The sequence below is a fragment of the Pogona vitticeps genome, chromosome 4 (assembly GCF_051106095.1).
Source record: "Pogona vitticeps strain Pit_001003342236 chromosome 4, PviZW2.1, whole genome shotgun sequence".
NCBI lineage: Eukaryota > Metazoa > Chordata > Lepidosauria > Squamata > Agamidae > Pogona > Pogona vitticeps.
In genome coordinates, this window is record NC_135786.1 from 14433 (window position 1) to 42313 (window position 27881).

General features: G+C 45.7%; 2 protein-coding genes across 8 annotated transcripts in view; one reads left to right on the forward strand and one right to left on the reverse strand.

The window, feature by feature from the left end:
- Positions 1 to 284: 284 nt before the first annotated feature.
- On the reverse strand, positions 285 to 27863 carry LOC110086231 (lysophosphatidic acid receptor 6). 6 transcript variants are annotated; one of them, XM_020807043.3, is made up of 2 exons: positions 27062 to 27863; positions 285 to 3234 (listed from the first exon to the last, which is right to left on the reverse strand). In XM_020807043.3, exons 1-2 carry the CDS (start codon positions 27077 to 27079, stop codon positions 2125 to 2127), a joined length of 1128 nt encoding a protein of 375 aa, XP_020662702.1. In that variant the 5' UTR covers positions 27080 to 27863; the 3' UTR covers positions 285 to 2124. The 6 variants fall into 6 exon arrangements, with proteins under 6 accessions (XP_020662702.1, XP_020662703.1, XP_072852617.1 ...); XM_020807044.3 differs by having other exon boundaries at positions 27065 to 27862; XM_072996516.2 differs by having other exon boundaries at positions 26985 to 27862.
- COPS6 (COP9 signalosome subunit 6) overlaps positions 11637 to 27881 on the forward strand; it is a 30746-nt gene continuing 14501 nt past the window's right edge. For both annotated transcript variants that reach the window (XM_072996519.2, XM_078392223.1), the window contains exon 1: positions 11637 to 11655. In XM_072996519.2, coding sequence (XP_072852620.1) covers positions 11652 to 11655 — 4 coding nt within the window. In that variant the 5' untranslated portion in view covers positions 11637 to 11651. The remainder of the gene's footprint in view (positions 11656 to 27881) is intronic.

Genomic DNA, 27881 nt, shown 5'->3' on the forward strand with positions numbered 1-27881 from the left:
CTTTTCTTGCATGGAAAGAAGAAGGCATTAAATAAAGGCAGAAGATCTGGACAAAGAATGTTTTTGAATAATAGTATTACTGATTTCTGGCCATGTTTTCTATGGTAACATTCATTTCAGGAGAGCTGGTTCACCTGTGGAGATATGGATTGTGGTTCTTCGGCCCTTGTGCTTCTCTCTCTGTGTGTGCACACATAGAGAAAAAGAGATGGATGAGTGTGATTAGGTTCATTAGAAGTGTGAAGCAGTTCCTCTCTTTTGGCGGGAAATGACAACTGAATCTCTTCTGAAACATCAACAGATTTATTTGATTTAACATTTGGTGATTCTACAACAACTTCTAAGGGTTCGAAACAACTGAGGTAACTGTCCATAGTGTGAAGATGAAAAATCCGTCTGCAAATTGGGTAGGTTCATTGAGGGGCTGGTCCAAAACATTCCCGGTTGGTGGGTTTCCTCAACGGAGCACTCCACACCGCGCATATTGTTCCACAGCAAGGGTGTCTGGCCCAGCCTCCCTCCAGTAGTGGTTAGCTGTAGGATTGATCTGGTTGGATCACCTTCCTCAAGTGACCTTGTCCCCATGGAAAGGCCACAACCATCCATTCTAGTGGTTCTGTCGATGCTCTCTTTTCCCTAGCTAGGTCGGGGTCAGGTAATAATCCTCATACCTTTAGATTAGGGCAATCTTCTAATAACCCACACACTTTTCCATATCTGTGTTCATCTTTTTTCTTCTATCTCCCTCCTCCTTCACTTTCTCTCTCCTCGGTACACTAAACTCTCTCCTCCCACGTTGATCTCTTATATCCTCTTCCTATACTGGCAGAACTAACTCCTCCTCTCCTTTTCCTTCCCCCTCTTCCACCAGACAGATTTCAATCTTTTCTTCTCTCCCTTTTGGTTCCTTTCCTTCCCCTTCTTCTACCATCAATTCCTCACTCTCTATTGTCTTCCTTCCTCCTATTTCTCTCTGTCTCTCTCTGTCTCTGTCTCTGTCTCTGTCTCTGTCTGTCTGTCTCTCTCTCTCTCTCTCACTCGCTCCGATGTCTCTATTTGAGGGGACGGCTCACTCTGTTCTTTCTCTCTTTGGTCTATCTCTCCTTCACAATGAGGCATGGAGCATAGTGGGAGGGGAGAAAGGATAGGTATGTGCTAAGTTTTAGAAATGGAAGGAAAAAGAGTGGGCAGAAGGTGTGTGGGCCTATTCTGTCAGCCTTGGAATCCCACTGAATCTCATCTGCAGGTAGGTTCCCACCCCAATAGATTATAATTGAGGAGCTGCAGTAAAGGGGCAGAAAGGATGCTTCTACACCACTAACGTAGATGAAACAGCAGCCATTTCATGGATCTAGCAAAGATTTACCTCTCTTGCCCCACATTGTTAGAATATAGGACTGCTCTACTACTTGCTGAAACCACAACACTCTGCATTGCTGTAGTTGTGTTTAAGAATTTCAGGCAGGGAATTTAAACCTTTAAAATTAAAATAGTTTCTTTAATGGTATAAAGATCTTCAGTTGAATAAGTTTGTATGTAAACCAGACACTGAATTGTAAACAGGTACAAATGAGGAATTATTCATCTTGTTATTGAAAAAATGAGGAAGGATTGCCTTTTTATGGGGTTAAGGAAGCAGGAAGAGAGTGGAGAACACAGCCAGGGACATGCGTTGATCAAAGACTGCATTGGACATGCTTCTGCACACACATTCACAACATAATGGCCCAACAATGACACACAGTGATAGGATTCTATGATTTCTCCTTAACGAAAGATGAAAATTTGCCAGCCCCCATTGCTCTCCATTTAGTATTGATGCTTCATGTGCTTGGAAATTCTGGGGGTGACTTTCTTCAACAAAGTTCATTTGTTCCTGTCATTTTCCAGGCCTTTTCCTGAAGCATAGTTTTGATAGGAAGGCGGGAGGTTCTGCAAAAAGGGTATCTTGCTAATCAAAGAGGAAATAATGTGAAGAGAATTCAACCGCTGCCTCCTTTGCTCATGCTTGTCTTTCTTCTGACATTCTGACATCCAGGAATCCACAAGCTAACAAGCCCATGTACAGCACGTAATTGGTACAATAAATGGTTAGGTCCACCACCTGCAAAGTGAAGCAAGCAACTAGCCAGTAGGGATGGGGGACCCTGCGGAGTGCACTGTTTCAAGGCCAGCAGTTTCCCCAGAGGAGGAGCCCTTGCTGGCAGCCAGCACATGCAGCCCCACAGACCTCTGGAACCTCTCCAGGTGGCAACAGCTGCAATGCCACCAGTCCGGCTGCAAGGCAAAGCGCTCAGCAGCAAAATAGTAAACCAGGGGATCCAGGCAAGCATTGAGGCTGGTGAGTGCCATGGTGACACGCCGAGCCACGTAGGTGGCCCGGATAAGTGGGCATCCACCCAGGACCCCCACACGGCCAAGTGTGTGGACAAGCTGCACCAAGTGATAGGGTGCAAAACAGATCAGGAAGACTCCCAGGACCACCAGAACTGTCCGTAGGGCCTTGCGCCTCACAGCACGTGATCCTGGTTGAATTCCAGGGGAGGCCAACAGCCGCCAAGCAATCAGGGGATAGCAGATGCCAATGAGGACCAGAGGCAGTAAGAAACCTACGACAGCAGCAAAAATGCTGACCCCTGAGATGCGCCCCTTCCAGGAGCTGGAGGAGAAGTTCTCAAGGCAGGCTGTCCGCCCATCAGCGAAAGAACTAGTCAGGGGCCCACGCAATGCCAGGTACAGAATGGCTGCCACCAGCACTGCCCACACCCCCAAGGCAATGCTCCACCGATAGCGGAACTCTCGGAACTGCAGGTGCCAGAGAGGGTGTACTACAGCCACATAGCGCTCCAAACATATACAGGCCAGGAAGAGTGAACTGCCATAGAGGTTGGCAAAGAACAGGCAGCCTGTGATTTTGCAGAGAACTTCTCCAAAAAGCCAGTCATTATGCAGGGCGTGGTAAGCGATGCGGAACGGCAAGGTCAACACAAACAGGAAGTCGATGGTGGCAAGGTTCACCAGGAACACATTGGCTGGGGATGTGGCTGACTTGGTCCGAAGGAAGTAGCTCAGCACGAAGAGATTTCCAGCCAGACCCAAGACAAAGACGAGGCTGTAGACCACAGGGAAGAGGAGATACTGGAAGTCTGCCGTCTCGGAGCAGTTGGAGGTGATACTGCTACTATTCCATAGGGTGACGCCAGGAGGTAGCATAGAAAAGTTCCACGATGGTTCCTGAGAATGAGAGAAACATACACTCAGGCCAGTTTATGAATCTTGCCCTTGGTTGTGTTGTCCCTGTCTCTTCCTCACAAACTACCCCAAACCTGCTTCTCTCACACTGTAGCCATTCTGTTACATTGCAACTGCACATTTCTCCATAGAGTCAATCACTAGTAGAACAGCCTACTTTGGAAGGGGGGGGGCAGACTTTCTTTTGTTGAAGCATTGTAAACACAGACTGGGCTGCCCTCTGTCAGGGAGGGGGCCAGGCTAGATTACTTTGGGGGTGCCTTTCAAACATACTATTCTATAATTCCATGATAGTCAAATGAAAAGTGATGATATCAGTAAAGCATAATGTCCTGGCAAAATAATCAGCATCAGATTTGCACAGAGATGGGACAGACAGAGCACAATGACATCTATGACTCCTTCCTCTCCCCTTTTTTGGGAGGGGAAGCTTGAGAGAGTTTTGATGTGACTGGGTTTCCATAATTTGTTCAAATTTTTCCAAGCACATCCGGAGACTTCCATGGCTGGCAGAGCAGCCCAGCATGTATGATGGCTGTGTGTGCTCGGAACATTCTCTGAGCTGAGCAGAACCAGGCACTAATCAGCAGAGGCCCGGGCACTCATCGTAATTGTGGGAATAACTCCCTTGCCCCTCAGACATGATACTAGATGGATATCCTGCACCTGCAAATGACCCAAGATTCAACTGGGAAAGTATTATTATTATTATTATTAAATTTTATTTATATCCCGCCTATCTGATCGTGTCAGGGCCACTCTAGGCGGCTAACAACATTAAAAGATAATACAAAAAATATAAGTACAGTGGTGCCTCGCACAGCGAGGTTAATCCGTTCCGGATTAACCCTTGCTGTGTGAAAGCATCGTTGAACGGGGCAAGAAAACCAATTGGAACGCATTAAACAGTGTTTAATGCGTTCCAGTTGGGCTGAATACTCACCGTTCAATGATGCTTCCGGGCGGCTGGCAGCCATTTTCGCGCCCTCCCCTTGCTGAACGAGGGCGCGAAAATGGCTGTGATCAGCTGTCCGGTGGGTCCAAAATGGCCGCCGGAACAGCCAAAATGGCCGGCCGCAGCGTTTTCGTGCCCTTGGTAAGCGAGGGGAGGGTGCGAAAATGCTGCGCGCAGCCATTTCGGCTGTTCCGGCAGCGTTTTCACACCCTCCCCTCGCTTACCAAGGGCGCGAAAACGCTGCGCGCGGCCATTTTGGGGGCGTGTGGCAGCCATTTTGGACCCGCCAACCAGCTGATCGGCGGGGCGCAAAGCGAAGGTCGGTAAGCGAACCGCTTACCGACCTTCGCTCTGTGAATTGTGCCCTATCTAGGTGCCGTTTTGCGATCGCTTTTGCGATCGCAAAAACGGCACCGTTGCACGGATTCGTCACTCTACGGAACGACCGTTCTGCGAGGCACCACTGTACAGTGGTGCCTCGCTTAACGAGTGCCCCGTTTAACGAAAAAATCGCATAGCGATGGCTTTGTTGCCATCGCTTTTGCGATCGCACAACCATCTTGCCTATGGGGAAAAATCGCTTTGTGATTTTTCCCCATAGGCACCATTTTCCCCCAGCTGAGCGGCGGGAGCTTTGAAGCCCCGCTGCTCAGCTGGGGGAAAATGTCGGCAGTGGGCTGCGGCCTCGGAAGGACCCCGAAGCCACCGTCCCCTGCCGACAATTCCCTTCCGAGCTCCGGGGACAGGCTGGGGGGTGGACAGGGGAGCTTGAAGCCTCTCCGCGCCGCCTACCCAGGTCGTTCCCGGACTTCTGGAAGTCCGGGAACGGCCTGGGTAAGCAGCGCGGAGAGGCTTCAAGCTCCCCGGTCCACCCCCCAGCCTGTCCCCGATGCCGGTAGCCTCCCCCGCCGCCTACCCAGCCCGTTCTCGGACACCTAGGTGTCCGAGAACGGGCTGGGTAGGCGGCGCAAGGAGGCTTTAAGCGGCGGGGACAGGCTGGGGGGTGGATCGGGAAGCTTGAAGCCTCCCAGCGCTGCTTACCCAGGTCGTTCCCGGACTTCCAGAAGTCCGGGAACGACCTGGGTAGGCGGCGCGGAGAGGCTTCAAGCTCCCCGATCCACCCCCCAGCCTGTCTCCGCCGCTTAAAGGGTAACCGCAGCGGCTACCCCAGCCATGGCCGGACTCTAGGGAGTCCAGCCATGGCTGAGGTAGCCGCCATGGGTCAGATCCAAGCCGCGGGGGGAGGGAAAAAAACGGATAATCCGTTCCAGTTGGAACGGATTAACCGGTTTTCAATGCATTCCTATGGGAAATGGTGCTTCCCATAACGATGTTTTCACATAATGTTTTTTTTTCTGGAACCAATTAACATCGTTATGCGAGGCACCACTGTATAAAGACAATTTTACATAACAGAAATACTGAACAGAATGGGAAAACTGAAGAAGAGGGGGGAAAAAAGGGCGTCATGAATTATCTGATGGGAAGGCCTGCCTAAACATCCATGTTTTTATTTGATTCTTAAAAAAAACCAGCGAGGGAGCCACGCGAATCTCAGGAGGTAGGTTGTTCCAGAGGCGAGGAGCCACCGTCGAGAAAGCCCAATTTCTTGTCTTCTCCTTCCGGGCCTCCCTCGGCGTTAGGCTCCTCAGCCTCACCTCCTGGCTCGCACGAGTGGCACGGGTAGTTCTTGGCGGGAGAAGGCGTTCCGCCAAGTATCGAGGTCCTAAACCGTTTAGGGCTTTATATGTGAGCATCAACACTTTGAAGTCGATGCGGAATCGGATGGGCAGCCAATGCAATGCAGCCAGAGTGGGTGAGATATGTTGGTATTTTCTCACTCCCCTGAGTAATCTGGCCGCCGCATTCTGCACCACCTGCAGTTTCCGCAGCAACCTCAAAGGTAGCTCCACGTAGAGCACATTACAGTAGTCTAATCTTGAGATGACGAGCGCATGCACCAAGGTGGTGAGCGCCCCAACATCAAGGTAGGATTGCTGCTGGGCTATCCTCCTAAGATGAAATAAGGCGGTATGGACCACAGACGCCACCTGGGATTCCATAGTGAGTGCTGGGTCCAGATGGGTCCCCAAGCTGTGGACCCCATCCTTGGCAGGCAGGGTCACCCCCCCAAAGAGAGGGAGTTTCCCAAATCCTCAACTGTTGGGGCGCCCACCCTTAGTTCCTCCGTCTTGTCCGGGTTCAGCCTCAGCCCGTTCTCCTGCATCCATTCCAGTACGTCCTCCAGACAGCACTGGAGGGACAGAACGGCATCTCCTGCAGTTGGTGAAAAGGAGATGTAGAGCTGAGTGTCATCCGCGTACTGATGACACAAAACTCCACACCCCCTGATGACCCCACCCAGCGGCCTCATATAGATGTTGAACAGCATTGGGGAGATGATCGACTCCTGTGGAACCCCACAATTGAGACTCCACGGGGCCGAGACGCTCTCCCCAAGCTGTACTCTCTGGGGACGGTCCTCCAAGAAGGAACGGAGCCAGGCCAGAGCCCGGCCACCTATTCCCAACTCAGTGAGCCTCCCCAGGAGGATACCGTGGTCAATGGTATCAAAGGCTGCTGAGATGTCGAGGAGGACCAGCAGAGGCAGTTTGCCCCTGTCGGCCTCCCTCAATAGGTCATCGCACAGGGCGACCAATGCCGTTTCTGTACCATGGCGCGGCCTGAAGCCCGACTGGAATGGATCCAGGGCATCTGTTTCATCCAGGAGCGCCTGAAGCTGATCGGCCACCACCCTCTCGACTACCTTGCTTAAGAAAGAAACATTGGCGACGGGCCTGTAGTTGCCAATTTCGTCCGCCGCCAAACTAGGTTTCTTTCTAATGGGCCTAATGAGTATCAATACAAATCCATGTAGCCTGTCATCCCTGTCGGAGCGGGACTTTATATGTGTTAAAAACCCTTGGCACAAGTGCTTCTCTGCTCATTTTTGTGAAGAGACTTAATTAAGGAGCCAGGAAGCACTATGGGCTGAATTGAGAGTCTGCCGTTTCCTCTGTTTTCTGATGTTATATGAACAGCAGACTCAGCAAACATGAAGAGACAGCATTAAAAGGTGAGAACAAACAAGCACACAATTTTTAAAAAGTACTGTATACGAGTTAAAATAATTTTTCCAGTTTGCTGAATTTTTGTCCTCCTATGCAGTACCTTTCCACATCACACACGCGCATGCATGCACACACAGAGTAAATTCTTGACAGCTCAAGAAGCCCAGGATCAGCTAATCTGCCTTCATGGCTTCCATATCTTCTGAGTTTGTACTGAGTTAGTTAGTCACCTGCGTGTCCATTATAATGCTGCTGCTGAACCTCAACCACTCACTACTTGTTGCTAATTGTGAACCTGAATCTAATAGAGATGGTCTTTCTTCTTTGAAAACAAACTATTTGGTTTGAAAGTTTTGCTACAACACCACATTTACTCAGGATTGTAAGTGTTGGCGCAGTAGTGATCAAACTTAGAAGAGCAGCAGACAGACGTTTAAAGGCTGTCCCCTGTTCTAGCTCTTTGCCAGCCTAGCCTCCCCCCCCCCCCGCCTCTGTCCCTGGTGTTGATAAATGTCAGGTATGCCCATAACAAAATCCAACTCATCCAGGACTTGATCCTGGAGGAACGGGCAGGCCTGGCCTGTATAACTGAGATGTGGGTGGGTGCTGACGGCGGAGCTACTCTTTCCCTCATATGCCCACCTGGGTATGCCATCCAACACCAGGGCAGGCCAGGTGGGTGGGGGTGGAGTTGCCATTGTTTATAAGGACATACTTGTGGTGGCAAGCCCAGGTCTAAAGGCCATCCACGTGTCATTTGGAGCCAGGGGTGGCTTTCAGATTGTCCTCCCTGCTCTCCGCCACCGAGCCCACTCAGTCCCCTGGTTTTTTAACCAGCAGCAGAGGACCATGAAGCATAATTGGAGAAGGCTAGAGAGCATTTGGAGAAGGGTCCCAACAGAAATTAATCTAAAAGCCACCAGGATCGCGTCTAAAGGTAAAGGTTGCTAGAAGAGCATTCTTCGCTGACCGGATAAGCGAAGCTTACAACCAGCAGGTGGAACTTTTCCATATAGTAGGCGATCTACCCAGAGTTGGCCACAATGATAGGATGTTACCACCCAATTTTGGTCCCAATTCTCCAGTAGAGACAACAGATAAAGGCAGTGCATCAATCAGTCTATATGTAAGTCAATTTATTAAACATATAGCTGGGCCCCGTCCCTAAAAGGCGGGCTGGGAGCCCCATCATTCATTTGGTAAAGCATTTTATACGTTTCTTACATAAAGGACAATAAAGCACAGCATCCCCTATTGGTCTCCCGAACCCTAATCTTAAAGTTCATTGGTTAATGGGTGCCCGTGTTGGGTCATTCTACTAGATGTAAGAAAATATCTGTGACAACCCCAGACCTACTGGGATATGCCACACTATAAATATGCTGCCACCAACCATTCCCTATAAGGAGTCACACAGACCAGGAATGGATTTTACTAAACAAAAGAACAAGGTTTATTTAAATAACAAACAGGGAAAATAAAATGATCAGGTAAAGAAGATACTGTAACGTGGCTTAGTCTCAATCATTCATACAACAGTTTGGTTCACACAGAACACTTTAAAGTAAAGCACAGACCCTGAACCTATCAGTTCTGGCTACCCAGATAGAAACCTGAACCTATCAGGTATGTACCAACTGACACACAGTTGTACTCAGTCTGACACACAGACTCCAACTCTTCACTCTCCACACAAGCTCCAAATATATATACAGTACAGCTCCTCCCCCTGATGTCCCGCCTTCCACTCCCCATAGGATGGAACTTTCCCTCCAAACCCATGACAGACAGGTACCATCAGTGCTGTATGTGACAATATCTAAATTGTATCCCAGGCCCCTCCCTTTGGAGCTGTGGGTTAGTGGCTGCCAAGAGACCTTTGGGTAGAGTGGGCGGCATATAAATTAAATAAATAAATAAAATAAATATATAAATTAAATAAATAAATAAATTTGTGTGACCCATTGTGCAGCTTATTTGCAGCATTTTAAAAATCTAAAGTGGAGGCCATCCACCAGGACCTTGATCCATTTTTACAGACAGTAGAGTGAGCTGAGATGTCCAGTGCATCGTCTTGTCCAGCAAGGTTAACTTGCTTTCAACCTGGGATGTTCAATGAGGTGGACAGGGTGCTTGTTCACTGTCCTGCCACCACCTCCTCTTTAGACCCTTGTCTGGCTTGGCTCATCAAAGGAGCCAAGCCGGTAACAACAGAATGGGTCATTGCAATAATTAATGAGTCTCTCCAGGAGGGCATGGTTCCCACCCTCAAGGAGACCCTCGTTAGGCCCATTTGAAAGAACCCTAATTTGGCGGCTGACAACATTGGGAATTATAGGCCTGTCGCCAATCTTTCTTTCTTGAGTAAAATGCTCAAGAGGGTGGTGGCTGATCAGCTTCAGGCACTCCTGGGGGAAACCGATGCCCTTGATCCATTCCAGTCAGACTTCAGGCTGCGGCATGGTCCGGAAACGGCGTTGGTCGCTGTGACGGAATGCCCACGTCACGCCTGTCACTCATAGCAGAAGCTCAAGTGCAGGAGCCTATGAGAGGACAGGAGGGGCGGAGTCAGTGAAGCAGTTAGAGAAAGCGTGGAAGAGAAAGGGTGAAAGACAGAACAAGAGAAATTGAATAGTCAAGATAGATAGTCAGAGGTCTAGAGAGAACTGATATTATTAGTAAGTTGGTTAAAGTGAATAAATGAATAAAAGAAATGAGGAATTGAATGTGTAACCAAGTATAAGAGGTTTTAATGAGTGATTCTGAATAATGATTAAAAAAGAACATCTGTGATTAAAATTCAGTCTAAATAAACAAGTTATGTTGGCAGCAAGTGCCTGATTCAAATATTGGGCAAGTGTGGATAAGGGGTATCGACTGGTGGCAGCGAAGGAAAGAGGAAACATCGCCAGAGTGAATCTTGGTTTAGGGGAAACAAACAGGGAACCCAGGGCGGAACGTCACAGTCGCCCTGTGTGGGATGACCTCCTAAGGGAGGCTGACAGGGGCACGGTGTCCTTGTGGGTCCTTCTCGATATCTCAGCGGCCTTTGATACTGTTGACCATCCTTTTCATCATCCTTTTTACTACCTTCATTGCCATCTGTTTAAATTTATCCTGCTGGTTAATATATTTGTTGAATGTGTGTATTTTATTTTTTTATCGTGTTTTGATATTGTGCTGTTTATATTGTTGTTAGCCACCCAGAGTGGCCTGGTTGCCAGATGGTTCAGGGTATAAATCCAATCAATCAATCAATCAATCAATCAATCAATCAATCAATCAATCAATCACTCAATCCATCCATCCATCCATCCATCCATCCATCCATCCATCCATCAATACAGTTGTTGACTTTTTTCCTGTTAGCTTTCTTCACTGTTGAGCTTTCAAATATATACATAGTAGCAAAAATAATGATCATTTCCCATCAAGTCAATTCTGACTTACGATGACCCCTTCAGCTTTTCCAGGCTGAGAATACTCAGAAGTGGTTTCCCATTCCCTCCTTCTGGGGAAGCCATGGAACTGTGCAGCTGGCCCAAGGCCTCGCAGACTGGCTGTACTTGCAGGAGGTACAGTGAGAAAGTGAACTCACAACCTCTGGTTCCACAGTCGGAGTCTTAATTCATAATAATAGGAATTACTATAACATGGGTGGTCTTGATCTCCGGTGAGAATTCATCATTGCTATCTTTGAACAAATCTGTCAACCTTTCTTCTGTAAAGTTCTTCAGTATACTGCTTCTATCCTCTCTTTATTTTATTCTAAACAAATATATCCCCTGTTGATATTTCTGCATCTCTTGCTGGTTGGACAGCTTAGTTGTTATGAGTGACAGAGTGTGACAGTGTATGTGTGGGTTCTAGAAAGACTAGCACCCCAGACCTGAGAAGAAGATGGAGAAATCGCAAGGGAAGATGGGATAATGTGCCTAATACAGAACTCTAAAAGAAGATGCAAGTTGCAAGTGAGACAGTTTCGTTTTTAATAAGAGTCTGCTGTGTGGGCAAAGGTTTGGATTTTTGCAGTTGTTGTACCCAGACAAGAGGGAAGTGAACTGGAGCAAGAAGCCCAAATATAACTAAAACTGGAGAAAGCAAGCTTAAGAAAGAGGAAGCAGGCTAGCTGAAGTCAACGTGAAAGGAAGCATTCCTGCATGGCAACAATTTGTATCTGCCCAGGAAGCCAGGGTCTGCCTCCCTGTGTGCTTGTGCCAACCCAGGTTTAGCCCATTAACACAGCCCACAAGGAAAAGACCTGTAAGAAGGATGACCCAGGAAGAGACAGCTGGGGTTCGGAACAGTACTGCAACGATTGCTCCCATCGCCCTCTCTGAGGACTGATCCCCCATCAGAGGAGGGCCTTTTGAATGAGTGAGTATCTTGTGTGAATGGGAAGGATGAATGAGAGGCCTCTTGGCACCTTTTGTCTTATATCCTATGTCTTATGTCTCATCAATAAATGTTATGTGAATAGTGCTTAACTCAAAATTATTGGTGTGTGGTCTTCTTGTCAGTCGTCTGGCTGGGCTCTCTCTTTCTCTCCTCTCGTGGTCCCTCTCCCCAGGATATAAAGAACAGGAACCCATATGGGGTAACATAGTGAGTACACAGCTACAGGTCATATGCTTGTTCCTCTCTTCCGATACTTCTTTGTAATGATTATTGTAACAGTTTTAGTGTACCATATTTTCAAATGCGGTTTTAGCTGTAGCTTGTTTTATTTCTGAGAGTCATTTAATTATTTATATACTCAGTATTGCTCTGAGGATTTGATCTATTCAGTAAATTGTTATCTATTTGGGAGGGATTTTTCTCTAAAGTTAAGACTGTGGGCTGGATTCATACTTAGCCTCATGTTTCCACCTCATGGCATATTATGCTATTAGGATTCCTAGACATAATAACTACTGTATATGCAAAATGACATGTACTTCCCAGTAGCAACTAGGCATGGAAAAGAAGTTTTTATCTCTCCTGTGGCACTCCCTCCCTCCTTGTGGACTTCTACAAGCAACTTTTGCCATTTGAATAGCTGGATACCAGACTTTTAGGGCCCTTTGTATGATGCAGTGTACCTTTCTTGAGATCTTTGCAAGTGCTTGCCATTTATTATGAATGAAAGCCATATCAAAGCAAAGACATTTTTAGCACCCATTTGATTACTTTCTTCGGTCTCCAATTTCCTATCTGCTCATCTGGTGGTATAGTGGTTGCAGAGTTGGGCTAATGCTCAGGAGACAGGTTAAAGTCCTCAGTGAAGTGAAAAGCACCAGCTGACATAATGTGGACTATTGTTGTCAGGATAAAATTGGGAGGGGGAAAGCTATGGATGCTGACTAGAGATGGGCACAAATTTAAAAATGAATCACCAAATTCATTTAAAAATCACTAATTCATTGATTCATATTTGTACGAATCAATGCCCCCCTTACAAATACATATCAATGACTTTTTAGTGATTTTTGATTCGTTGATTTGTTTGGCTACTTTAAAAAGGGCCCCAAAGGCACCTAGAGACACCAAAATTGAAGATAAGCTTCCTCTGACTCTCCTCTACAAGTCCTGCAAGTTTGGTGAACACTGGGTTTCAGATATCTGAGTTATACACCCACAAAAGGTGCCCCCCAGGAATGTTCCCCCCACATACCTAAAGACACCAAAATTGCAGAGAAGCTTCCCATGCCTCTCTGCTACAATCTCTCCAAGTTTGGTGAAGATTGGGTTTCCCAAAGCCAGCTGCTAAATAGCACTTTCCTGGGGAGGGGGGTGTCCACTTTGTGCATGTGTAACTCAGACATCTGAAACACAAACTTCACCAAACTTGCAGGGAATGTAGAGGAGAACTAGAATTCTCGGTGAATTTGGTGTCTCTGGGTCCTTGGGGGCATTTTATAGGGTTTTAAAGTAAAAAATGAATTGATGAAATGATTCATCCATTTGTTGAAAAAATCATGGTAAAGGTAAAGGTAAAGGTTCCCCTTGACCATTTTTGTCCAGTCATGTTCGACTCTAGGGGCCGGTGCTCATCCCCATTTCCAAGCCATAGAGCCAGCGTTTGTCCGAAGACAATCTTTCCATGGTCACATGGCCAGTGCGACTTAGACACGGAACGCTGTTTACCTTCCCACCGAGGTGGTCCCTATTTATCTACTTGCATTTGCATGCTTTCGAACCGCTAGGTTGGCGGGAGCTGGGACAAGTGACGGGAGCTCACTCTGTTGCGTGGATTCGATCTTACGACTGCTTGGTCTTCTGACCCTGTCCATCTCTAGTGCTGACTAGAGTTCTTTGGATGAAAGGGAGGATATAAATGTGGCAAATACACAATAAGCTGCTACACAGAACAGGAAAATGTAACTGTTCATTTTAATTCAAAATGTTGTTCACTTGCCAACGGAAAAATGGTCCATCAGTTATGCTGGTGATCCAGCAGAGGGCATGCTTTAGCCCTGAAGAAGAACATGCATGGGCTGCACCCGGCGCTTCTCATCAGCTCTATCCCGGCATCTGAGGTTTAACACAACCGTGAGTTTCTGTATCCTTGACACTTCCTTCCCTCACAACCTCACGGCTGACATTTAGCTCCTTCTCCAGATTCTCTCTCTCTCTCTCTGATCCCATTTAACCTCTGTATACAAGTATCTGAGGAAAACACACACACCATATTCCAAGCTAGTCTGTTCCACTGACAAACAGTTCTCATCCTCAGAAATTTCTTCCTAAGCTTTAATAATAATAATAACAATTCAAAACAACTGCCCCCATCCCCAAGAAACTCTTCCTGTCTTGTCATTTTGAGCATTTACTTCAGATCCTGCTAGCTGGAGCCACAGGAAACAAGCTTGCTACAACTTCCACATCACAGCCTTTGACTGTCTTACTACCTCTCATATTCCCTTCCTCATGCTAACCATATTCATTGCCTCCAGCTGTTCCTGATATGATGTGGTTTGCAAACATTCTATCACCTTGATCACCCTCCTCTGGGCATGTAATCCCAGTACCCTACTTAATTTATGCTGTAAGGCTGCTTACATGAGCAAAGCAGGTAGGACTGCTCTGTGTCACCAAAGCAGCTTCTGCATTTGCAGTTATGTAGCCAGTAAGCGGAAGAGGATTCTGCCACATGACTATCTGGTAATTCTAACTGCTAGTTTTGCTTTATATATAACAATATGGCTTCCGAAGCTGGTCCTAGCCCCAACCCTAACCCTAAACTGATCTCTGTTGGTTAGAATAACAATACTCCTGAGGTGAAGGAAGGAAGTACTGGGGACAAGAGTGTCAGCAATGCATCAGAAACTTGAGTGGTGGGACACAGATCTGTTAAAGAACTGGAGGGGTCAGCTCTGAAACATGGGGAGACCCAGTTGTTCCAAATGTGGGCACACCAATGTGCAGCACAAGGGAAACAAGCAAGGAAAGCTTGTCATTGTTTGATCTCAGGATTAACTCCTGACTCTGGCAGAGCGGCTCCTCCCATCCAGTTCTGCCAGAGTCACTCTCGTTCCAGCCAGGCTGGGCGGCTGAGGGGCCTAACGCCGAGGGAAGTCCGGAAAGAAAGAATGAGGAACCGGGCCTTCTCGGCAGTGGCCCCTCTGCTCTGGAACAGCCTGCTCCTGGAGATCCACCTGACTCCCTCTCTGGGTATCTTCAGGAATAAAGTTAAGGCCTGGTTATTTGGGCAGGCTTTCCCTCCTGCCGTATCTTAAATTCTACATTTTTGCCAACTTGGATTTATAGTATATGTTTATTGCTCTAACAGTTTTTTAAAATTTGTAATGCCACCCAGAGTAGACCTTTGATCTAGATGGGTGGAGTAGAAGTCTAATTAAATAAATAAATAAATAAAATTAATATATTTGTGGGTTGTGGCAGATGGTTGCATTTTTTTTAATTGCTGTTAGTATCTCAGAGTAGTGCCTGGTCACTAGATGGTCAGGGTAGGAATGTAATTAGTGAATTAATTAATTGATTTTTAAAAGGAGGTGGAGGAAGAGGATCTGGGCTACTAACAACTGATCAGCTTGACATTGCTATTAGGAAATGTACTAGGACATGCCGTTGAGCAGTTGGCCTGTTATGTGAATTCTAAGACCCAGCATGGATTTCTCAAAAACAATTTCTCGGGCCCGTCTAATTTTATACCTTTGGGGGCGGGGTAGCATCACCAGCTTGAGCGATGAGGTGAGTTGCTGTAGATAACGTGCACCTGCACTCCAGCAACATTGTCATGTGTGTCCAGCGCCAGATGGCAGATTACAGATGTCTGTCTCTGTAGAGCCAATTTCAAGGCACCACCTTGAACGAATGTTTTCAGCATTCCCCAAATGACTGGAAATTGAGGAATGCTGAGAAGATGGACAACATTTCTGACAATCTCACTCTTGATATCCTGGTGGCCATACTAGTCAAATGTGGACTAGACCATGCTACTATTTGTTGCAGGTTTTTGTAGTTGTTTCACAAACTATAATGAAGAGCGCTTGCTGGTATTTCCTCCTCATCCTGGAGGGGAGTGGTAAAGGGGTGGTGGTGGCGGCGGAGAACCATGGGGTTCTCTCTCTCTTAGGCCTTCTGTTATTCACTATGTTTAGAAATCATGATGAGAAGGGCGTGGGCATGATGCTCACCAAATTTGCAAATGACACCAAACTTTGAGGATTAGGTAATGCTACATAAAGCAGGATCAGAATTCAAGAGGACAATTCAAGAAGGGAAAATCTAAAGTCCTGTTCTTGAATGGAGCTGGATTATACGCACAAGTATATGAAGGGAGACAGCTGACTTGGCCAAAGTCCTCATGAAAAGAATCTACGTGCCTTAGCAGACCACAAGCTAAACATAAATGAACAGCATGATGTGGCAGAAAAAGAAAAAAAAATCACTACCATAATGCAATACTATGCTGCATGAATAGCAGTGTCTATATCCAGGCAAATGACACCTCTCAGAATATATGGTCACACAGAGACAAAGAGAGACTACAACAACTGGAACAAAGAAACAGAGGAAAACAAAAAGAGGAAAACAAGAGATCTCTTCCAGAAGATCCAAGAAATCAAAGGGTTAGAGTAAGAGAGTTCTTTCAAAATCTTTGCTTACCAATTTGGAATGAATGCCAATAGCAGCTAATTTGTTTCCCAAAATAAGTGATTTGCAAACATGTAATCTCACTTGTAAATTTTAAGGACTTAAATCACAGAATCATAGAATAATGAAGTTGAAAGAGGCCTATAAGGCCACCAAATCCAACCCCCTGCTGAGGGTAGGGAAGCAAATCAAAGCTCATCTGACAGGTAGTTGTCTAATTTTCTCCTGCATGTCACCATAGCTGGATCACTCACCACCTCCTGACATAATTGGCTCCATTACTGTACTGCTCTAACAGTTAGGAAGTACAAAAGAAAGCTAGTTTTCTGTAACTTTGTCCATTGTTACATATCCTGCATGCAGGGATGATTGAGAACAGATCCTGCCCCTCCCCTGTATGACAATCTTTCAAGTATTTGAAGAGTGCTATCCTCTCTCCCCTCAGTCTTCTTTTCTCAAGGCTTTCCCTTTGTGATTGGCTGTCTGAGAGGGGGGTTTAAATTCACTTTTGTGCCCTGTTGCTTTGTTTACCATTTACAATTCAGTGTTGATTTTGTTTACCATTTTTAACATGGTATTATTTTAAAATTCTTTAAAAATATTTGTATACTTACTGTTTTTAGAAGAAGAGGTAATCATATCTGTGCTAACATATCAGGTCATAAGCAACAGAAAACTTTTTAAAAAGTTGGTCTGAGGAAGGGAACTTGTTCACAAAGGCTCGTATTAAATTACAACAGTTAGTCTTTACCGTGCCACTGTATTTTTATCTTTGTTTGTTTGTTTTTTAGCCTGATATACTGGTTTTAGCTGCTTAAATATTGTCCTTTAATAATGTAAACCTCCTGAGTCATTTTTAAGGAGAAAGGCAGGGTAAAAATATTAGAAACAAACAGACAAACATGCCCATTTATTTCAGTCTTTCCTCATAAGGGTTGGTTTCCAGTCCCCTGATCATCCTTATTGCCCTCCTCTGAATTTGTTCCAGTTTGTTGACAGCCTTCTTAAAGTGCAGTATCTAGAGGTGGGCACAGTACTCAAGGCAAGGCCTACTCTGTGCTTAAAACAAGGGGATTAGTACCTTACAGGATTTGAAGACTATACTTCTGCTAATGCAGCCTAAAATAGATTAGCCTTTTTTTGCATCCATACTGGACTGTTGGCTCATATCATGCTTGTAATCTACGGCAAGTTCAAGATCCTTCTTGCTCATAGTATTGCTGAGCCAGGTATCCCCCATTTTGTATTTGTTTGTTTGTTGCCTAAGGTGTAGAACTTGCATTTATACCTGTTATATTTCATGCTGTTGTTTTCACATTTTTATTCCTTTTTTTGTTTAACCCTTTGATCTGCTCCTAAGCCTCAGTAATGTTAAAAAAATAACAACAGCAACAGCAAACAAACAACATACAGTAGTACTTTAAAGGCTAACAGATTGATTTCATTGCAAACTTTATGGGTTGCAGCCCCCTTCCACAGGCGCAGAGTGAAATATGGAACTACAAGTTCATTTGTGCTGTACGCTGTGAGAATGCAGACCCTGTGAAGATGGCTTTAAAGACAGAAAATGAAATCTCAAATGACAATAGTGTTCTTAACATGAGTAATGAAATGATACTTTTGAATTGTGTTACTGGAGGAGACTCTTGAGAGTACCCTGGACTGCAAGGAGAACAAACCTATCTATTCTGAAGGAAATCAACCCTGAGTGCTCACTGGAAGGACAGATCCTGAAGCTGAGGCTCCAATACTTTGGCCATCTCATGAGAAGAGAAGACTCCTTGGAAAAGACCCTGATGTTGGGAAAGTGTGAAGGCAAGAGAAGAAGGGGACGTCAGAGGATGAGATGGATGGACAGGGTCACTGAAGCGACCAACATGAATTTGACCCAACTCCGGGAGGCAGTGGAGGACAGGAGGGCCTGGTGTGCTCTGGTCCATGGGGTCACGAAGAGTTGGACACGACTTAAAGACTAAACAACAACAACAACAGCAACAACAACAACAACAGCAACAACAAATGAGTTATGACTGTATTGATTTACCTCCGCTTCCTGGCTACTGCAAAAGCAATGACCTATCAGAGTCAGCATTGCTGGTCCAAGATGTTGAAGCATGGAAGCAGCTTCTTGGGTCACTCTTTTCCCCCTTGAATCACTTTCTAGTTCTGGACTATAGTCAATAACTTTACCCATGCACAAGATGGTAAAAAAACAAAAAACAAACAATACGCCCTGCTTATTAAGCAGCAATTAATCCAGAGGGAAAAATCAACAAGCTGCTTGAGGCTTCAATATCTTTATAGTCCAAAGACCAGGTGATATCTGTCTGACAGGAAATTACTCTAGCAATTGTCAGGAAGTTTATGTAATATACACATTCAGAACTCATTACTCATTTTAATAATGTGATTATAACTTTGATATGCCATTTGCTGTACCTGTGGCAATCTTCAGTAGGCTCCTTCTTCCAGAACATAAACCATATTTGAAACCATGACTACAACTTGTCCCTTAAAACGGCCACCGTGCCAGATGACTGGAGGATAGCATATGTCATGCCAATCTTTAAAAATAGAAGGAGAGGGACCTGAGAAATGACAGGCCGGTTAGCCTAATGTCTGTTCCAGGGAAGATGGTGAGAAGCCTCATCCAACATAAAATCTTAAAATACATAGAAGAAAAAGCCTTGCTGAGGGAAAATCTGTAAGGCTAAGTCTTGCCTCATAAGCCTTTTAGAATTCTTTGAAAAAGTCAGCAGGCATGTGGATGTGGGAGAACCAGTGGGTGTTGTCTATTTAGATTTTCAGAAGGCCTCTGACATAGTCACTCACCAAAGGTTGCTGAAAAAACTCCACAGTCAAAGAATAAGAGGGCAGGTCAATTGGTGGAGAACCAAGAAACAGAGAGTAGGTGTCAATGGGCAATTTTCCCAAGGAAGAGAGTTGAAGAGCAGTGTGTCCCAGGGATCTGTCCTGGAACCAGTGTTTTTCCACCTGTTCATCAATGACCAGGAGACAGGGATAAGCAGTGAGGTGGCCAAGTATGCAGATAACATGAACGTTTTCCAGGTGGTGAAGACATGAAGGGATTGTGAAGTGCTTCAGAAGAATCTCTCCAAACTGGGAGAATGAGCAGATAAATGGGAAATGTGATTCGATATAAGAAAATGTAAAGTAATAATGCACAATGGGGCAAAATATCAAAACTCTACCTATCAGCTAATGGGTTCTGAGCTATCTGTGATGGATCAGGAAAGAGATCTTGGTACGCCGGTGGACAGCTCAATGAAAGAGTCAACCAGTGTGGAGCGGCAATGAAGAAGGCCAATTCCATGCTAGGTCTCATTTAAAAGGGGGATTGAAAATAAAACAGCCCACATTATACTGGTATTGTACAAAACGCTGGTAAGGCCGCACCTGAAGTATTGCATACAGTTCTGGTCTCCGCACTTCAAAAAAGACATTGTGGAACTGGAAAAGTTGTTGAAGAGAGTGACTAAAACCATGACTGAGCAGGGGCACCTCCCTGATGAGGAAAGGCTACAGCGTTTGGGGCTCTTAAGTCTAGAGAAAAGGAGCCTGAGGGGGGACATGATTGAGATGTATCAAATTATGTAGGGAATGGATAAAGTTTTTCCTCTCACACTGTATTAAAACCAGGGGAAATTCACTACAATTGAGTGTTGGGAGAGTGAGAATAGACAAAAGAAAATATTTGTTTACCCTGTGGGTTGTTAGTCTCTGGAACTCCTTGTCACATGATGTGGTGATGGCATATCGCCTAGAAACCTTTCAAAGGGGATTGGACAGATTCCTGGAGGAAAAGTCCATTGCAGGTGACAAGCCATGATGGAGATATAGAATGTCCAGGCTTAGAGGGGAGGAACCTCCAAATGCCAGATGCAGGGGAAGAGGGGTTTCAGGAGACAGGTATCTAGTTGTCTCGTGTGCTCCCAGAGGCATCTGGTGGGACCACCATGAGATACAGGAAGCTGGGCCAGATAGGCTCTTGGCCTGATCCAGCAGGGCTCTTCTTATGTTCTTATGACTATCATTTCACTCTACATGTTTGAGGTAATGGACTGTAACCCAGGAAAGCTCACACTGAAATCAATCATTACTTAAATGTGCCACATTCTTAAAATTGCCACAGTACTTAATAAAAATTGTATTGTTTTGTTTCTGTTATCGGGAACAAACAGTCTCACCTGAAATTTGTGTCACTCTTAAACTGTTGATGTGATATTTGTCGTTAAGTCCTTCCATGTTCACTGAAGTGCCAAAATGCCATGAAATGGCTTTTGCTGAGGACTGTGCTCTTCAGAGGAAATGTCACTGCCACATATCTTAGCTGTGCTTCGTCCCAGCTTCACCATGTCCTTGCAGCTAGAAGACTGTCCACCACAGAGCGATGGGCTCGTGTTCCACATTTACCTGCTCATGGGCTCAACACATCCCTGGGGTGTATGCCAGTGATTTTACTATTCAATCTTCCCCTTTCTATGCCACCTGTATATAATAATAAGACTTGAAATGGATCTTGACGTTCATCTAGTCCAAGCAAGGATTAGTTTGGACTGCCAGGAAGGATCTCCTCCCTTCAACCCTATGCTGGCTGGGTGATGTCAGGGTGTGGCATTTCTTAACCCTTTTTACGTACTATGTTCCTTGTAGATGGTCCACATTTGCTTGTGTACATTAATTCACAGCTCTGTGTGTGTGTGTGTGTGTGTGTGTGTGTGTGTGTGTGTGTGTGTGTGTGTTTGTGTGTGTGTGTGTTTGTGTGTGTGTACAGTTAAGGATAGAAAGCTCAAGAGACCTTGAACTAGACAATAGGAAAACTGTACTGCATGTGAATTAACCTGTTGCCAATGGAGGGAGTGAAATCTTCTTCACAGCTGAAGGAGGAGAGCGGAAAGGGACATCTCAGAGAAGAACTAGGAAAGGAGCAGAACGGGACAGACTGTAGCCATTTCAGCGCTAGTCAGTACAGTCATATTCACACATTATATTATCTGTGCACCTTTCTCATTGTGATGCTAAAGTACCGAAGTCATGGAGTTGCTTTAGGAAGCACTGAAGGCAGGTGCTTAATAAGAGTGGTGTGGATCGGGGTGTCTCTAGTTGAAATCCTGTCGTACAAATTATGCTACATTCAATGGATGACCTCATCAGCTGAGGTGCTTCCACCCACCCATTCAAAGATCCTGGGGCTATCTTGGGATCTTTTATTCAGAGCAAACTATTGGAGAAAATGGGGAGGTCTTTAATTTCTTAAAATCACAACTGCTGGGATATTAGTGTATAATAGTATGGGGTCAATGAAGTATTTTTTGTGTGAGGCTGTCTGTGGGAGCCAGCATACTTTTGTGAGTTTGAAAGTAAGTGGCTGAAAGTTTATATATGTTTAAAATAGAATGAAGGGTGCAGCTCCTCCCTGCCATCGTGTCAAGTGCCCTCTTCAAATAACATAATAATTTCTCCCTTTGTTGCATTCCCCTCCATCTCCCTAGTAACCAGACACACTTGCTTCCGCTTTAATAAAAATAATGCTAATCGTGCACCGTCAAGTCAATTTGGACTTTAGGGCAACCCTTTCCAGAGCTCTCTAGGTGGAGAAGCAGTTTCCCATTCCTTTGATTCTAGCCCGTCTCTATTAGCCACTCCTTCTTAAAGTTCACTGCAAAGTCAGAATTAGGATCATTCTGAGTACTGTATGTGCATGCTCTGGGAAAGACTTTATGTGCTTCCTCATATAATGGGCAAAAAAAAATAAATCTTAAATGAAGATATTATAGTACTACTAGACAAATCACAAACCCTAGACATTATCTCTGGTTTAACAAAAGAAACTTTCGTTGGAAAAATGCTGCTCAGACCAATCAGCCAATAAAGTTTAATCCCTGACCATAAACAGTAGCAACCGAGAGAGAAAATGTGGGGTTAAGTATAATGGCTACTTGAAAGCCAGTAGGAGCCTTCTTATAGAAAGAGATATGTATTTATAAGCTATAGGTGAATAGGGACCAATATGTACAAAGAAGCAGAGAAATGTTCAGGAAAAGATCAAACAAATAAATGGGTAAAAGGTAAAAGGTAAATAACAAATCTAAACAATACATACCATGGTATGTGCCTGACTAATGCAGAAATCTAGGCCCAAAGTAAAAGACACCAAAAAAAGAATAAGAACCGTGTGAAGAGTACAGGCGAGAGCAAAGAGCAGCATTCACAGCGCAGCTTTTCAGCAAAACTCAGAGCAATCTATACGGAACCATTCAGCCAATCACAGGCCAGAAACATCTAGCAATTTGGTGTATATGCTGGCTTTCACATGAATGCATTGTTCCATTGTCTGTCTTGGGGTCATGTATTAATATGATTGTCACTCTTATGCCTGAGAAGTAGACTTGCTCTACGAAAGCTCACCTTAAAATGTATGTATGTATGTATGTATGTATGTATGTATGTATGTATGTATGTATGTATGTATGTATGTATGTATGTATGTATGTATGTATGGATGTATGTATGTATGTATGTATGTATGTAGATTTGAAACACCACCATCTACACCTGCGGTAAACCATTTGGGTTCAGAAGTATTAAAAACCGCTTCTCCTACTGTTGTTCCTTTATCTCAGGAATCTACTTCCTTGGTGATTTGCGAAAAAGATGTGCGTGATCTTCTTCAGATACAAAAGGTTAGAAAAGCTCCGGGAGCAGATGGGGTGACTCCCTTCTGTTTGAAAGTGTGTGCTGCACAACTAACGCCTATCCTAACACGGATTTTCAACAGCTCGTTGGAGTTGTGTAGTGTCCCTACATGTCTTAAAACTTCCACTATTACCCCAGTACCTAAGAAAGCTTCTATTAGCGGACTGAACGACTACAGACCCATCGCCTTAACATCTGTAGTGATGAAAGTCTTTGAGAGGTTGGTGCTGACCCATCTGAAGGACATCACTGATCCTTTGTTGGACCCTCTCCAGTTTGCATATCGGCCTAACAGATCAGTAGATGATGCTGTCAATATGGCTAAGCACTACATCCTACAATATCTGGATTCCTCAGGGTCTTATGCACGGGTTCTTTTTGTTGACTTCAGTTCCGCGTTTAATACAATTGTACCATCTAAATTGTATCTTAAATTGATTCAACTAAAGGTACCCATTTCTGTTTCTAAATGGATACATAGCTTTCTGATAAATAGGAAACAGCAAGTGAGACTGGGGAAAACAACATCTAATATCCGTACAGTTAGTATGGGAGCCCCCCAAGGGTGTGTACTTTCCCCATTACTTTTCTCCTTATATACGAACGATTGTATTTCCACGAATCCCTCTGTTAAGATTCTGAAGTTTGCAGATGATACGACAGTCATTGGACTTATTAAGAACGGTGACGAGTTGGCATACAGACGGGAAATTGAGCATCTTGTTGCATGGTGCAACAGTAATAGCTTAGTGCTCAACCCACAGAAAACGGTGGAGATGGTAGTGGACTTTCGAAAACACCCCCCTTGTATACTCCCACTTTCCGTCTTAGGCAGCACGGTCTCTGTAGTAGAGTCGTTCAGGTTCCTGGGCACTGTACTCTCTCGGGACCTGAAATGGTCAATTAACATCAATGGCATCATTAAAAAAGCTCACCAGCGTCTGTATTTCCTATGACAACTTCGGAAATTCAATCTGCCTCGGGAGCTGCTTGTCCAATTTTACAGAGGCATTATTGAATCTGTCCTCTGCTCTTCCATAACTGTTTGGTTCGGTTCGGCAACCACACTGGACAAGAACAGGCTTCAGAGGACTGTCAGAACTGCTGGAAAAATAATCAGAGCTGATTTGCCATCATTGGAAGAGTTGTACATTACACGGGTTAAAAAGAGAGCGGAAAAGATCGCGGCAGATCCACGGCATCCTGGTCACAACTTGTTTAATCTTCTCCCCTCTGGTCGGCAATACAAGACGCTGTATACTAAAACATCGAGGCACAAAAATAGCTTTTTCCCCTGTGCCATCAAACTGCTGAATTTGTAACTATCTGACGCAACTGGGAGTTGAGGCAATCGGTTTTTGTAGAATTTGTTTTTAATTGTCTTGTGAATTTTTTGTTTATGGTGTGTGTGTGTGTGTGTAGTGTTTTTAAGTGTGGCCGGTAGCCATATTAAATTCCGGGTATGGTTTACATACCTGGCCAGTAAATAAATAAATAAATAAATAAATAAATAAATAAATAAATAAATAAATAAATAATAAAAATAATAATAAAAATAATAAAAATAATAAAAATAATAATAATAATAATAATAATAATAATAATAATAATAATAATAATAATAATAATAATAATAATAATAATAATAATAATAATAATATATGTATGTATGTATGTATGTATGTATGTATGTATGTATTAGTTCATTCATTCGTTTGTTTGTTTGTTTGTTTGTTTGTTTGTTTGTTTGATTGATTGATTGATTGATTGATTGATTGATTGATTGATTGATTGATTGATTGAGTGAGTGAGTGAGTGAGTGAGTGAGTGAGTGAGTGAGTGAGTGAGTGAGTGATTGATTGATTTCTATTCCACGCATCTAGACAAAAGGTCTACTCTGGGCAGTTGATTAGTAATTAATCTTTAAGGTACCACAATGTTTTTAACCTTTGTGTTTTGTTTTTGTTTCGGTTTTTGTCTGCTATGCTTGCACAGACTAACATGGCTACTCCTTCAAAAACCTCTAGTGCTTTGGCATATATGCTGGCTCTCACATGAATTTAACTAAAAGCTAGGACTTTAAGTAATGAAAGTAAGGAATCCCTCAGGTGTCTTAATTGCTTTTGAGCTCACAAATCACAGTGCTATAGAATTAGAAAGGCCATCTAGTCCAATGCCCAGACAAAGCATAAAACCCAATACTAAAGCACTCCTGCAGATGGCCTTCCAAAAACCACTTAAAACTCTAACAAAGAAAATCCACTGATGTCTGAGGAGTCTGTTCCACTGCTAAACACTTCTTATTGTCAGGAATTTCTTCCCCAGTTTAGTCCAGATCTCCTTGCTTATACTCTGAGTCTGCTGGTTCACATTCTATCCACTTCCAGCCCAGAAAATAATCTTGTTCCATGCAATATCCTTTCAAATACTTAGATGAGGCTGCTTTATCACCCTTCAAGCCTCTCTTCTACAGGCTAAACATACCCAAATTCCTCCACAGTGCTTCATCAAGCTTCATTTCCAGAATTAAGTTCCTTTACAACCCCCAATAGTCACAGAACCACAGAATTGTTGGAAGGGGCCTGTAAGGCCATCAAGTCCAACCCCTGCTCAGTGCAGGAATGCAAATCAAAGGCTATCTGCTAGGTGCTTGCCGACATTTCTCTTGAAGGCCTCCAGCGCTGGAGTACTCACCACCTCTCAAGGTAATTTTTTCCATTGTTGTACTGCTCTAACTGTTAGGAAGTTTTTCCTGATATTCAACCGAAATGTGACTTCATATTACCCTCACCTGGATATGTTCCAGCTTCTCAAGATCTTTGTTAAACTAAAATGATGCCCTGAGCTACAGACAGTGTAGCAGGAAGTCTCAGGCAAAGATTAATACAGCAGTACTGTCACTTCCCTTGATCTGGACACTGTATTTCTGTCAATGCAACTGAGAATTGCATTAGCCTTCACATGACATTGTGGTTTCATTTTTAGCTTGTCACATGACAGATACTTTTCACAAGTTACAATAAAGCCAACCTACTCTACATCTGTATATCTGATTCTTTCCTGCCTACATGTGGAAGGTTGAATTTCCCCCCTTTGGGTAGATGGTGGGAAGAGTGACAACTCAGTGGAAGAACCTCTGCTTTGCCTCCAAAAGTCTCCAGGTTCAAGCCCTGGTATCTCCAAGTGGGAAGGAGGGTCCACAGATAGATACAGCACCTACATCTCAAAGGGAATTTGAAGGTCCTCTGATGTACCTGTCTGCGCCAACATGGCAAGCTGTCGCCACAGTTTCCTTGAGAGAGGGCTTTCAGCCTCCTGGGAGAATCTGAGGCACAGTCCAACTCTTCTTTGATTGAGATAGTGTATCTTAACGTTTAGCTACTATCTGTTTCATAGTAATTTCTACCTTACGTCCTACCCTCTGAGCAACAAAGAACAACTCTGCTCCGTCTTGCCCAGAGGAGCCTTATGAGATATTTGAAGTCCACTCTCTTGTCTTCCCTTTCCTTCCCCTTCCCCAGACGACGCGCGATCTGTCCGTCCCGTCCCTCAGTTTTCGTCCTGCACCTCTTCAGGTTTGCCTGAAGGCACAACTGGGGCGTTTCCGCTAGAGACCACCGAGGGTCTGACGGCAGAAAAGTGGGGTCGGGGGGGGGGGCTGGACTGGACGCGGAGCGGAGACCGGAGGGAGGGGAGGCTGGCTTCGGAAAGCTTGCCGTCCGCCCCTCCAGCCGAAAAGAAAGGGGCCGGGCGGGCTCTGGGGGCCTCTCGGCTGTCCACGGTGCTGACTCCCCGCCTTGGGAAACGTGCGCCTCTGGAGCCTCCCCCTGTCCCATCAAAGGGCCGAGACGCACCCGAGCCCCCTCCCTCCTTCCCTCGCTCCCACCCACCCCGAAAGGCGCAGGAAACCCGGGCCGGTGGTCTCGCCGCCGCCCTCCTCCCTCTCCCGGCGGGCAGCGAAGCCTACCACCTCGGCGACCTCCATGGGGGCAGCGTCTCGGCGGCGGCGGCGGCTCTCTCCTTGCGCGCTGGCTGGCGGCGAGGCGAGGACTGGCCGGCGAGGGCGGACGAGATGCCGCGACTTCCCGCTGCCGTTGCGCAACCCGCAACCCTGCGGGCGCCTTTCGGGAAGGGTGATCGCCCCTCCCCGCCTCCTCTGGCACTTTGGCAGTCAGTCAGTCAGTCAGTCGGGCCCGGGGAAAGCCCCGAGTGGCCCCCACGGCCAGCCCCTTTCCTGCTCCCTGGGTCCCGGTCCCAGCTGAGAGGCGGCCCCCCCGACCCGTCCCGCCCGGTTCTGTCCAGCCCCGCCCGGGCGTTTGCCGCCGCCGCTCCAAAAGAAGCCCAGTCTCCGCAGAGCCCCCGCCCGGCGCGCGCGACCCTCTCTTCCTCTCTCCGCCCCCTGTGTCCCCCCCCCCCCCACGGGCTGCTGAGGTCCGATGTGGGTCTGCCCGCCCGCGGGATTCTCGGGAAACCCCTGCGTTTCTCTCCCCTCCCCCCGAGCCTCTTCTTCGAGACCTGCGGGATGGGGGGGAGGAGAACCGCGGCGCCCCCCCCCCAGGCGCTCCCCCTTCCACACCCCTGTCCCCGGCCGGGCAGCTGCTCAAGGAGAGGCGGAGTTGAGCAACGGCCCTGTTTGCCGAGCCCTGGGTGCTATCCTGCGCGGAAGGAGGACTGCGAGCGGGAGGAGGAGGGGGGGCGAGGGGCCTGGGAAAGGGGAACTGAAACTGGGCTTGGCGGTTTCTCTGCCTCCAACCCCCCCCCCCCGGTCCCGCCTAGCCCCCGTCTCA